At 47.1% G+C, this 13,898-nt stretch overlaps 1 protein-coding gene across 1 annotated transcript; it reads right to left on the bottom strand.

The window, feature by feature from the left end:
* Nucleotides 1–731: 731 nt before the first annotated feature.
* On the bottom strand, nucleotides 732–3,068 carry SEPHS2 (selenophosphate synthetase 2). The gene has a single exon (XM_004695906.2). The coding sequence runs from the start codon at nucleotides 2,890–2,892 to the stop codon at nucleotides 1,546–1,548; it is 1,347 nt and encodes a 448-aa protein (XP_004695963.2). The 5' UTR covers nucleotides 2,893–3,068; the 3' UTR covers nucleotides 732–1,545.
* Between the last annotated feature and the right edge of the window lie 10,830 nt (nucleotides 3,069–13,898).

Genomic DNA, 13,898 nt, shown 5'->3' with positions numbered 1-13,898 from the left:
TAAAAACTTCCCTTTACCTACAAAGGTGAGAGGTGGTCATCTGGCTGAGTGACATGTAGAGGTTCAAGAACTTAAAAGGTCTAATTACTCTGTGTATAAACTTTCAATCAGTATGTTTTTATGCCCACCTTTGACCCCTGATGCCACTACCCTCAATACATTGGAACAAAGCTCCTTGCTTTGTTAGTATTCCCCAGCTCCAAAGGCCTGGACACTTTGGGTTTTTCTATTCTGCTTTTACCCACTTCCCGTCTCCCGGGAGCTGCTGACACCTTTCTTTTGCTATTAGTATTTACTCTCTCATCCTCTAGCCCTTGGAATTTATGCCTGTTTTGAGAGCCCTCCCCTTTTTTAAAAAAGATTTTATGTATTTATGCATATAAGAATTGGGGTACAAGCCAGAGGTGTGGGATTGAGAGGATCCACCAGAGACAGAGTGGGGAGCAGAACAGGCAGACTGACTGAAATACACTGCCAAGGAGAGCAGTGGATAAGATAGAAGAGGTCTGTTGCGCTGTGTGGATCAGCTCTCTGGCCAGGGATTGAACTGGTGCTGCAATGGCTGTTGACAGCTTCATAGTGCTGCCCTTTAATCCGTTGCACTACTAGGGAGGGCCCATGTTTTGAACCCTCTGCTATAAACTTAGGGAGAAGGGGCAACACTAAATGTGTTAAATCCCCTGCTCTGAGATCAGGGAAAACACTGACTTTCCACTTTGCCAGACTCAGATATTCTAATTGGTTTATTTTGTAAGCATGTACAAGAGTCAGAATTCCAAGGATGTACACATTTGCCAGAAGTTTTTTTTCAACAAATCCTTTTTATTTTACTAGAAATTACTCTCTTATTGGTTAAATCACCAGAAATTTTCAACACAAGATTTAACATATTAATGACCATCAAGGCCTGGACTCTGGGGCTTACTCTGCCTCTCCCAGTCCTTAAAGGGGTTTAGTGGGAGAGGCATCATTAATAGAGGCCAAGTCAGATGGTTACAGTCTTCCTTTCCCAGTCGTTGGACAAGCTGCTCAATTCTTGTCCAGAGCAAGAAAGAGACATTTCAGAAAAATCTAAAAATTGACATTGCATTATAAGATCTCTCATAACAATTCAGATTTATCAACAATATTGGTCCAAAACTTATTTGCTTCTGATCTAAATGCTTTTCATTTTAGAATTTACTTTTTTGTGTATATGTAATTTTAATAATCTCACCCTCTGTGCGGAAATGAATCAACTCAGTGCCAAGAAAAAGCCCTCAAACCTGAATAGCCCCATCTTGCTCTCAGAGAGAGGCAACGTTTTTTTCTCCTCTTCTTCTATGCAAGAGATGAACACTCCCCCCACCCCACCCCCAGTTCAAATTGTTACTTATGATCTTGGAATGTGCAGCTTCTGATGGGCTGACTCAAATCTCCTGAAGTGGGCAGCTGGAATTATGATGCAGGCAGCCTTCTTTGGAAACTTCTTAAATTCAACTCTTGAGGGTCCTTCATGATTATGCACAACAGCTCTAACATCCAGACTTCCTCCTCTATCCCATCTCATGAGCTAGGCTCAGAAGAGGCATTCAAATTGTCAGGAGCAAGAGCAGTAGCAGTGGTCCCACGAGGTAGGACTTCAATAACTCGAGGCTTGTCAATAATCCGGGCAGTTCGGTTTCCCTTTTCCACAATGCCAACGATCCATGCTTGGTGGCCCTCTCCATACTTGGAAGATTTGATTTCAGAACAAAAACGGGCTGCCTGTTCTCTTGGCAGACAAATCAGTAATCCCCCCGAAGTTTCTGCTGAAGTTCCTTGAAGGAGGCCAAAGCGCCCACTGGCTTTGCTGATAGCAGCCATCTTGGCTATGATTGGCAGATTATGAATGACAAAGGACACTTCATTTCTTTGTTGTTTTGCGAGATTCTGAGAGTGTCCTAGAATGCCAAAACCTGTGATATCTGTGGCTGCATGGGCATTGAACGTGTGCATGAGCCCTGCAGCAGTTCTGTTTAGGGTAGCCATGTTGAACATGGCTTCCTGGTAGGCCAGCTCTACCTCGTCTTTGGAGACCACCATCTTGATCTTATTCCACCTTTCAGGGTTATCTAGCCACTGGTGGGCATTGACAGCAACCTGAGTTCCTAAGGGTTTGGTTAACACGAGCACATCCCCAACAACGGCACTGTCTGGCATTATGAATTCATTTGGCTGACATACCACAGTGGCAACTCCACCAACGATAATCCAAGGGTTTACCACTGTTTGCCCGCCAGTGACTGCCGTTCCTCCTTCCTCAGCAGCATCCCGAAAGCCTTTGATCATGAGCGGTGTTACCTTTTCTCGTTCCTCCTCAGTCATACTCTGGCTGACGCTGAGTAACATCAACATGTTGTCGCACTCGGTGATGCCCATGGCATACAGGTCGCTCAGCACATTGGCACAAGCTATGCGCCCCATCATGTAGGGATCTTCCACCAAGGGGTAGAAGAAGTCCGTGGTCTGGACCAGCGACAGGCCCCCATGCCTCAGGGGTATGACACAGGAGTCCAACCCAATGCCCAAGGCTGGAAAGGTCGGGCTGGGTTCCGCCCCGGCCGGCAGGCCGGCTTCCTGGGCGGCCTCCTCATGGCCCCCCACCAGGCCCCGGCCCAGCGGGGGCCGCGGGTCCGGCCGCGTCAGTCCCGCCAGGAGTTTGAGCAGCGTCTCCTGGGGGACCTTGCAGCCTCAGCCCTTCATGCCGGAGAAGCCCGTCAACCGCCAGCTTGGGCTGAGGCCCAGCGACTGGGGCTCGAAGGGCCGGTAGCTGGAGAAGCCCCGGCCGAGCGGCAAGCCCGCGGGGCCCAGGGTGCCTTCCGCCGCCGCCATCGCCTCTCCGCCAGCGCCGGTCGCCGCGGCTTCCGCCATCACGCCTGCCCGGTAGGGAGCGAAGAAAGGTGGAGAGACAGAGTCCCTTGCTCTTCTCCACTCCGGGTAACAAGGACTAACAGTCAGGTATTACCGCAGAGTCCCCTCAGCTCGACTCGCGCCGCCCCACTCGCGCCGCGCCGCGCCGCGCGCTCTCGGCCTCCTGAGGGCAGAGCCGCCGGCCTCGCGCCTTTATAGCCCCGGTGATTGACAGCCGCTTCCTCCAATGCCGGCCCTGCCGCCGAGAGGCGGGCTTCCTTGGGTCTGAAGGTCCAAGTCCCGCAGATCAGCCACCAGTTTGCGCAACTGGTCCAGGCGAGGTTACAGAACAGGAGGTTAGGCTCGCTTCCCTGTCATCTGAATGATCTCTTGGGAGTGGCGGGCGGAACTTTGCTCCCTTAGAGGCAGTTCACTAAGTGCAGCATTTGCGAAGACAGAGATCGGTCGCTGGGCAAACCTCGCACGCATCTAAATTGCCCAAGGGTCACTGAACTGCACGCAGGATCAATCTGGTGTTGGAAAATAGCCCATGGGAAGAACAGGAAGTAATGAGAAATTATATATTAAGTTGATACTTTTAAATAAACAACCGGCAGCATTTGGCGTGGGTTCTGGGGCGTCTCCACCGCTCAACTGCTTGTGTGGCTGGCTTGCCCTGGCCCCACTTTAGCTGACTCATGTGGATGACAAAGTAACTTACCCAGAGCGCTCCCAAAGTTTCTCTAGCTCTTTAAATTAGTATATGAGACTCGCTGATATATCTGTGAGAGGTAGTATGCCAACAGCTTAAAATTATGACTGCACATAATGCCTTTGACCTAGCAGGTCCAATTGTAGGACTTTATCCTACAGATGCACTCACACTTTTGTGGAAAATGACACGTTACTTACTGCTGTGCTTTTTTCTTTTTTAATACCAACGTACTGGAAAGTATTTAAATGTTTACCAAATATTAACATAAACTGTGATAACATTTATATAACAGATTACCAGGCCACCAAAAAGAGAGGGGAAAAATTGTTATTCTATTGATAATATAGTTCTGAGAGCCACCGTTTTACATATATTGGCTAATTTCTCATAAAAGTCTGATGAGTAAAGATTTTCCCTCACATTTTACAGGTAAAGAAAAGGTACAGCAAGATTAAATGACCTAATGAAGGCCACAGCCAATTTAGAATGGAGTTGTCTATGAATCCAGGCAATCTACTCCAAAGCTTGTGTCATTGCCTATGGTTTTTAAAGAGAAACAAATAAGTTTCAGAATGCTATGTATAGAATACTACCATTTTTTGAAAAGGGAAGAAAGATGAAGGGTAATTGCCCAAAACTTGTAACAATGACTGCATCTGGAGAGGGGATGAGGTGGTTAGGGAACAAGAGATTTTTCATTGTGTTGTCTTTTTATTCTTTCAACATTTGGCACTTAATTTATTTCTTTTACTTACATAAAAGTAACTGCTTATGGGAGTATTATTTAGTAAATCATCTTGGAAAAGAGTTTTTAGCCTTAACTAATGAACCCATGCAATTCTATCTATAGGTGGAAGCCTAGCAACTCTCCCCAAAGACCATCACCTAGAAAAACTGTTGCACGTGTACCCCATAAGATGTACAAAATGATTATTAAGAACCCTGGAGGTTGTTTACACAAAATTGTGAATTTACTGAACATTACTCATCTGTACACTTCAAAATGTTAAGGATGGTGAATTTTGTTATGTACTTTTTCTACAATTAAAAATATAAAGTGTAGAGCCCTCCCTGGTGGTGCAACGGATTAAATCACAACACTATGAAGCTCTCTGTAGCCATTGTGGCATGGATTCCATACCTGGCCAGGGAGCTGACTTTCATGGCACAGCAGACCTCTCCCACCAGCCTGCTGCTCCCCTCATCAGTGTATTTCAGTAGATTTACCTGTTCTGCTCCCTACCCTGTCACTGTTAAATCATCTTGCCTCCTGCACCTCTGACCTACACCCCAGTTCATGTATGCATAAATCAATCTTAAAAAAAAAAACTGCATATTCCCACCTGCTTAGTGTAGTATGTTTCCACTGTTTAGAAAAAGAAAGGAAGCTTTGTTTCAGAATTTACAAAAGAAAAAGTGACATAGTGACATAGGTATGGAAGCAAAAGTTCTGGTTTTCATCTGACCTCCGAATTTGCTATCCATGAGCTGGCCTTAGGAAGTTATACAAGCTCTCTGCACCTTCCTTTCCACTTCTGGAAATGAGTGTCATGCTCTCTGCTGGCAACTTCCATAAGGATCACAGGAGGAGCTCAGCTCTGAAAGGCTTGCACAGCAAGATGAGGTTGGCTCAGCATATTGAACTGTGAGGGATCCTCCATGTATCACTAAAGGAAGAATGAAACCTCCCTTCTGTCTGTAGTCACCACCCCAGGTTAAAATGTGACTAGTTCAGATTCCCCTGTTTAGGTGCTCTCTTCGGTCTTTGAACTTCTCCCTCTTCATTTAGCACACTTGTAATTCTTTGTTCACGTGATTATATGGTGACTATCTGTCCCACTCACCTGTAAGCTCCTTAAGGCAGAGGCTGCCCTGTTTTGTGGACTCTGATTTCTCTGGCATTCTATATAGCAATAGCACTTGAAGAAAGGTGATTTGTTCAGTGATCTGCAGATCATTGTGAGCGCCTTTGCTGAGCCAGGCAGGTGCTGTGCATCTTGTGGTTACCTCATGTAACCTAGCAATACTTCATTTTAATAAGATAATTTTCATTTTAATAAGATAAGATAAACTTCAGTCTCAGACTAGTGAGGAGTCTCTTATACAAGTTTGCCTTTGGAGAAGCTACTGAGAATGCAAATCCAGGGACTGTTCATCCTGGGGGACATTCTTGATAATACTAATAACCCCATCCTTGCCCCTGGGGGAAGAAGGACTCTGGTAGCAATGTTTTCATCCTTAATATTTCCCTGTGATTTCTACTTGGGTGCAACATTCTTACAGGCCTGCCTAAAGAAAGTCATAAATTTACCTTGGCCTGTGACCAACAACTGGACTCAGAGCAAGAACCTCATGTGCCTTTGCACATGGGGATCCATAGGCTTCTTGGGGTGACCCTTGTAGCTGCATCAGGAACATTCAAACATCTTTTTTCTTTTCTGTTTTTTTGGAGACACATGTACCATTTTTTGGATAAAGTGTGTGAGTCAATGATTGCAAAGGTAAAAGCTTGGAGGTGGGATTGGGAGAGCAGACAAAGGAGAGAAAAGGAGGATTTTAAAAAATGGGAGAACCTGAGCATCCCTCCACCCCACCGCCCATCCCCACATTGTTTTTCAAATAACAGGAAAGCACTGAGCTGGGGTAGTTAGCCATGGGAAAAAAACATTATAATAATTTAACATTATTAAACTAGACCTAGTACATTTTTTTTTAAAGATTTATTTATTTGTGCATACAGAACTGGGGTACAGGCCAGAGGCTCAGGGGCGGTGAGAGGCTTCACCAGAGACAGAGTGGAGAGCAGAACAGGCAGATCAACGAAATACACTGCTGAGGGGAGCAGTGGGCGGGTCAGGAGAGGTCTGCCACGCCATGTGGTCACCTCCGGGGCAGGTGGGAATCGAACTCATGCGGAAGCGGCTTTAGATTCTCAGTGCCGTGCTTTAACCCACTGCGCCACCAGGGAGGGCCCATAGACCTAGTACATTTTTAAAATGTTCTTCTGTTGTGAGAAAAACACACACTGTATCTTTTCAGTACACTGGACAAATTTTCAGCAGATTCAAGTACACTACAAAGTTTTTTTCTTATTGAGAAATAATTCTGTTGTCATTGTAGAAAGTTCACAAAACGCAGTTTAGTATAAAGGAAGTTAAAACAATTTGAAATCCTTCTTCCCAGAAATTAGTAGATTATTTCAGACTTTTTCTTTATGTGAACAGAAGTCTATCATCTCTCACACTGAACTCCAGGGGGCTCTCTCTCTCTCTCTTTGAAGGAAGGACTTGAATGAAGAGAGGACTGAGCATGCAGATATTTGGAGAGATCATTTCAGTCAGGGACAGCCCCCAAGGAAGCGGCGGGGGTGGGGGGGTGCCTAGGAAATGAGGTGAGAGAGATGTTGCATGGATGTGGGAGAGGACTTAAGAGCCTCAAAGGCCATTGTATAGGACTAACAGAATCTGACTTCACTACTGATTTCTTTTTAACTTTTGTATAAAACTGTGGTGTAGATCAGAGCTGCTGGGGATGAGAAGCAGAGTGGGGAGCAGAACAGATAGATCCACAGAACTACATTGGAGAAGCCAGTGATACAAGAAAGGTCTGCTGTGCCATGCTGATTAGCTCTCTGGCCAGGGATAGAACTCAGCTCTGTTGCAATGGTAGCTTAACCCAAAGTGGGAGGCCCACTTTGCTACACTTTTTTTGTTTTTTTGTTTTAAGATTTATTTATTTGGGCATACAAAAATTGGGGTACAGGCCAGAGGTATGTGTGTGTGTGTGTGTGTGTGTGTGTGTGTATCTCACCAGAGACAGAGTGGCGAGCAGAACAGGCAGATCAACTGAAATACACTGCTGAGGGGAGCTGCAGGTGAGACAGGAGAGGTCTGCTGCGCCATGTGGGTCACCTCCATGGTGGGGAATTGAACTCTTGCTGCAGTAGCTGCAGATAGGTACATGGTGCTGTACTTTACCCCTTGCACTATAGGGAGGGTCCTCACTACAGCTTTTTTTAAAAAATATTTTATTTATTTATGCATACAGAGATGGGGTATAGGTCAGAGGCGCAAGGCTTCACCAGAGTGGGAAGCAGAATAGGCAGAACACTGCTGAGGGGAGCAGCAGGCAAGACAGGAGAGTTCTGTGGCACCATGTGAGTCACCTCCGGGGCGGGGATCCAACTTGCACTAAAGTGGCCATAGCTTGACTTAGCCTCACAGTGCAGAGCTCCAACCCATTGCACCACCAGGGAGGGCCCACTACGGCTTTTAATGTGTAATCAGACCCCAGTGATTTTCCCGTGACCTGAACCTCCATACTCTGGCCCAGCTGTGTATGCTCAGTGCTGGCCCCTGACCTGGGGCTTCTACTGGGCTTGTTCCTTGTGGCTGCCAGCAACAGGTTATATCTCAGGGACTTGAGAAATGACACCATGACCACAGCACTCACACTCTTAACCATCTTCTACCATACCAAGTAGCAGGAAGCTGTAGTTTTGTACTTCAAGGGCAACTTGTGACAAGTTCCAGTAAGACACCTCTTGAAAGATGAACAAGAAAAAGGTATAAAAGAGAGACTCAGAGTGAGACAGAACTCAGGAAATGGAGGATGCAGAGATACAGACAGCAAATGCGAGGGTGACTTTGAATGTGATGAGTGAGGGACTCTTGTGATAATCCAGGGGAACAGCATACCTATGGCAAGGCCCCAAGACAGAGCCAGCTTCAAGTGTTGGAGGAAGGGCAGGTGGTCAGTGTGGCTGGTGACAAGTGGCCAAGAAAGGGGGCAAGAGGAGGTGGCCATCAGAGGGGCATTGGCGTGGGGCCTGTAGAGCACCATAAGGTCCTTGCCTGGGCTCTGGGTTAGGTAAGGGCCACTGGAGGTCTGGCTCAGAACAGTGACATGGTACCTCTGGCTGGTGGGTGAGAGCATGTGGGGCTGATGGAATAGGTGCAGAGAGATGGGGAGACCTCTAAAATCCCAGGGGGGAGACCCATGGGGGCTTGTATGAGCTGGTCACATTGGAAATGGTGTCAGATGGTCAGATTCTGGAAATTTTTGAAGGTAGAACCAAAATATTTCCTGATGGACTGGGTGAAAGATCTGATGAGTCATGAGATGGCCAAGATGGGTTTTGGACTTGTCCTAAGGGGAAAAGAGAGTCACAGGACTGATTGAAAGTAGAGAGATGACATGGCTGTCTTTGGGTTTTGGGTGATCTGCTCTGCTGGGTGGAAAATGACCTAGAGGGACGTGGCATAGCAGAGGACCAGCGTGGAGGGCTATGGCTTGAGCCAGGGCCACGGTGGAGGGGTGACAGAAGACAGCGCAGCTGCCCTGACCTCTAGGCCTTTGCCTAGCTGCCCTCGGTCATCCAACATTTCTTTGTGCTTGAGAGATGCTATTATCTTCAAGACACTGGGAAGTCCCTCCTTTTGATCCTGTAACCCTGTGATTCCTCCATTCTCTGGTATCTGTGAACTCATAGCTGGGACTATGCTTCACTGGACAGGAGCCCAAAGCCAGCATGGGTTGGGGCAGAGAGGGTCTTACACTGACTGAGTGAATAAATGGAAAGAATACATCCTGTATCAACTAATAGTGAAATATTTAAGAAAAAGAGATCGGAAGATAGAGAAGCTGAAAAAGACAGACTTCCTACAGAGCAGACAAATAAGATGTAACATGCATTTATTTTATAGTTTTCTTTTTTTTCTGCTTATCCTGACAATATTTCTATGCTAGTGAGAAAAATATGCTACCAAGTTTCACTAAAGGCTGACTAGTACTCTATAAAATTGACTTATTTAATGCATATTACAGACTCCTAATTATTGAGGGATATTTATTTTCTTCCTTTTTGTTTTTAATTAAAAGACTTGGGAGGAGATCTCGCTGGTGGCGCAACAAGTTAAAAGCACAGCACTATGATGCGCTCCAAAGACAGTGCAGCAGGAGTTGGATCTCCGGCCAGCGAGCTGACCCACACGGCCCAGCAGACCTCTCCTGACCCACCCGCTGCTACCTTCAGCAATGTGTTTCAGTAGATCTGCCTGTTCTGCTCCCTACTTTCTGTCTCTGGCGAATCATCTCCCCCCCACCCCACCCTCCCACTTCTGGCCTATACCCCAGTACTTGTATGTGTAAATAAATAATCTTAAAAAAAAAAAAGATTTGGGGAACATCTTCGTTGCATTTATTTTGAGAGCCAGATTTTAAAAAATTATTTATTTATGCACATAAGAGCTGGGGTACAGGCCACAGATGCAGGTGTGTGTGAAGATTCACTGAGACAGAATGGGGCACAGAACAGGCAGATCTACTGAAACACAATGCTGAGGGGAGCAGCGGGCAATGTAGGAGAGGTCTGCAGGGCCATGTGGGTCAGCTCCCTGGCTGGGAGGCCCGGGGTCTAGTTGATGTTTTGTAAAGGACGACAGAGAGGAATTGGCATGTCTTGGAGGACTGGGAAGATTTTGACAAGTGGTGATATAGAATGTACTTTCCAGGCGAAGGGGACAGGCTGGTAAGAGATTTCAAAAGAAAAGTAGAACGTGGGCCCTCCCTGGTGGTGAAACAGGTTAGGACACAGCACTGCAGGCTGGCCGTACCTGCTTCCGCATGAGTTCAATCCCCGACCCTGGAGGTGATACACATGGCACAGCGGCAGACTTCTCCTATCTTACTTGCTGCTCCCCTCAGCAGTGTACTTCATCCATCTGCCTGTTCTGCCCCCCACTCTGTCTCTGGTGAATCCTCTCACCGCTCCGGCACCTCTGGCCTGTACCCCAGTTCTGTATGCAGAAATAAATAAATCTGAAAAAGAAATGTAGAACTAGGCTAAAAGAAAGTGTGGGCCAAATTATGGTGTAAGATTGAACTTTATCCCAGGTTACAAAGAATTTATGGCATTTCTGCTCAGGCTGAAAAGCTCAGCTGACAATGCCTTCCCCACCTCGAGGCAGAGGGTGAGGTGGCCAGAAGCTGGTTTGTATGTAGGGCCCTGTCACCTGGCTGTAACTGATTACTGACTCCTGCCGTCCATCAGATGTTCCCTCCTAAGAGTGAAAATGCTGAGGTCTTAGCTTCTATGGTCTCTTCAGTGAAGTGTATGTAAAGCTAGGAGGAAGTTGTCACTGCAAGTCAACCATCTTTGGCATTTGTTGGGTGGAGAAAAGTGGCCCACAGAGGGCGAGAGAAAATGGAGAAGACATGGAGTCCAGAAGACCTGCTTGTATTTGGTCTTCTCTAATGAGATCCATCAGCACAGCATAGCATGGGTAGACTGCCAGAACTGGTCTCTGGCCCTCAACTACCTGCTTTTTTGGCCACAGAAATCAATCACATGCCCAGAGATTGCAAATGGAGTCCTAGAGTGAGGTCACTTGTGACAAAGGGGCCCCAAGGACTGTGTGTGTGCCCAAGGAGCACTGTCTGCAGAAAATCCCTACCTGAGGTGCCTTTAGCTCAGCCTTCCCTTCAGAAAATGCAGGTAGAATTTCTAGAACTTCAGAATGCTCTGGCCCATCTAGCCATGTGATCATAAAGGCCTAGAATAGGGTGGTAGCTTCCGAGTCCTCTGTGGGCCTCTTGGCCCTCAATAACCTCCACTCCCTTGAGGCCCAGCTTCCTGCTCTAAGAAGTTTCTACCCTTCTGACAGGTGGGAAGAAGGGGAAGGAAAATTGTGGTAACCCAGATGTATTTGCCACATAATCCTGACCAAAGCAGCCTATTTCATTGTACCAGGAGGAAGTGGTAGATGGAGAGCCTGGGCTGAAGGGCAGGCAGGCGGCAGCTGATGACAACCAGCACCTCGTGCTGTCATGTGCATCGGCCGGAGGCCCCAAGCACACCCAGGGCTCTCTGCTACTGTTACAGGGTAGCCCAGAGTGAACTTGGGCTGCCTGTCTATGGGGCCTCACCCGGGCGCTTAAAGTGTAATTTTCTGCAGACACACACACAAAAGGTAATGGGTTTATTTACAAAAAGGGGAAAGGAAAAGGAACCAACCCAGGGAAAGAGAGAGGGATACAAAGTAACTGGAATATCTTACCTGTAATGGGTTTATTTACAAAAAGGGGAAAGGAAAAGGAACCAACCCAGGGAAAGAGAGAGGGATACAAAGTAAGTGGAATATCTTACCTGCTCGGCTAACTTGGAGCTCCAGCCCCCAGTGCCACGGCCTGAGAGCCATTGCTCCAGAGCGACAGTTGGTAAACCACTCTCTATTTATCCCCCAAAGTCTCAGAATGCCTGCTTAGCTCTGCTCTTAGGTCCGCCCAGTTCTCTCCTGGTGCTGCTGGGAGTTGTAGTTTCCAATCACTGGAGTAGGGGGTGGAGTCCAGAAAGATGGAGTAGGGGGCGGAGTCCACAGACTAGAATTTCTTCAGAACATCCTTCCCCTTAACACTACCACATTCCCACTGGTTCAACATGTCATACATTTCAGAACACGGGAGGAGGGTTCAGTGTGACAGGGATGAGAGGGGTCGATAGGGATGGGGGTGCTCCTCCAAGTTCTCCCTATTCTTCCTTCGCCTACCCCAATGTCCTAACCTCTGCTTCTCTACACAATGGCGCTATTCTTTTCCCCAATTAGACCAATCCTCTCTGATTTCCAGCTCGAGCTGTGGAAGGAGCCCAATGGTTGTTTCCCTGCCAGCAGTTTATTACTCAGTCATATACTTATTAAATAAACCTCCATCTCAGGCCCTCCCTGGTGGTGCAACGGGTTAAAGCACAGAGCTGTGACTGTCTGCAGCCATTGCAGCATGAGTGTGATCCCTGGCCAGGGGCTGACCACATGGTGCAGCAGACCTCTCCTGACCCGCCCGCTGCTCCCCTCAGCACTGTAGTTCGTAGATCTGCCTGTTCTACTCCTCACTCTGTGTCTGGTGAATCTCTTCACCACCCCTGCACCTCTGGCCTGTACCCCAGTTCTGTATGCGTAAATAAATAACAATCTTTAAAAAAATAAACAAACTTCCATCTCTGGGAATTCAGCCCTCTTTCAACTCCTTTGGCCTCTCTCTTTTGCATGATACAGCCTTTTGCTTCGTAAAGCCTAGACCTTGGGTAGCAAAAGTCTCTTAATTTTCCCTTGGTGCAAGGGTATCTCCAAACATTTGCTCATTCAGTAAATATTTGCTGATCAAACATCTTCTATGCTCCAGGCACTGTTTCAGACACTGAGTGACTAGCAACAGATAAAACTGCGAGTGGGGAAGATGGACAATAAACTAGATGACTAAGTAGATAATATAAGTAGAAGCCTGTATGTGCAAAGGAGCAAAGATCTGAAGGAGATGTGGGAATGAGCCATGAGGCTTTCTTGGAAAAGCCAAGCGAGAAAACAGCAGGTGCAAAGGCCCTGAGGCAAAAGTCTATTGGCGCCATCAAAGGTATGAGGAGACACCACTCTCCTCTGAGAGCCATGACTGAAAAGGAGAGAGCTAGAGGGGAACAAAGCCAGGGATCAGAGAGCTTATGAGATTTCTATCTGATTGGTTAGGCCTGTATAGTCCTGAGAATCTGAGGTTGTATCTTGAATAAAATGGGAAGCGTGGGAGAGTTTTGAGCAAGAAAGTGAACATGATCTGGTTTGTAGTTTTATTTATTTATAAATATTTTATTTATTTATGCATACAGAAATGGGGTACAGGCCACGTGCAGGGGTGGCTAGAAGATTCACCAGAGACAGAGTTGGGAGCAGAACAGGCAGAGCGACAAAGTACACTGCTGATGGGCGCAGCGGGCGAGAGAGGAGAGGTCTGCCGCGCCATGTGGGTCACCTCCGGGCAGGGATAGAATTCACACTGAAGTTGCCACAACTTGGCTTAGCTTCTTAGTGCAGTGCTCCAAACTGCTGCCCCACTAGGGAGGACCTTTACTTTATTTTTTAAAGATTTATTCATGCAGGGCCCTCCCTGGTGGCGCAGTGGGTTAGGACGCATCACTGCAAGCTGGCCGCAGCCACTTCAGTGCCAGTTTGATCCCCACCCAGAGGTGAACCCCATGGCGCGGCAGACCTTTCCTGACATGCCAGCTGCTCCCCTCAGCAGTGTACTGCCTGTTCTGCTCCCCACTCTGTCTCTGGTGAAGTCTCTCACCGCCCCTGCAACCTTTGACTCGTACCCCAGTTCTGTATGAATAAATAAATCTAAAAAAAAAAGATTTTTTTTATGCATACAAGAATGGGATATAGGCCAGAGGATTCACCGAGACAGAGTGAGGAGCAGAACAGGCAGATCAACTGAAATACACTCCTGATTGTTCTTAGCGGGTGAGACAGGAGAGGTCTGCTGTGCC

This window comes from Condylura cristata, unplaced genomic scaffold, assembly GCF_000260355.1.
Source record: "Condylura cristata isolate star-nosed mole 26May11 unplaced genomic scaffold, ConCri1.0 scaffold00032, whole genome shotgun sequence".
Taxonomy (NCBI): domain Eukaryota; kingdom Metazoa; phylum Chordata; class Mammalia; order Eulipotyphla; family Talpidae; genus Condylura; species Condylura cristata.
Note: the sequence above shows the minus strand (reverse complement) of the source record. Positions and strands in the feature narration are given on the sequence as shown.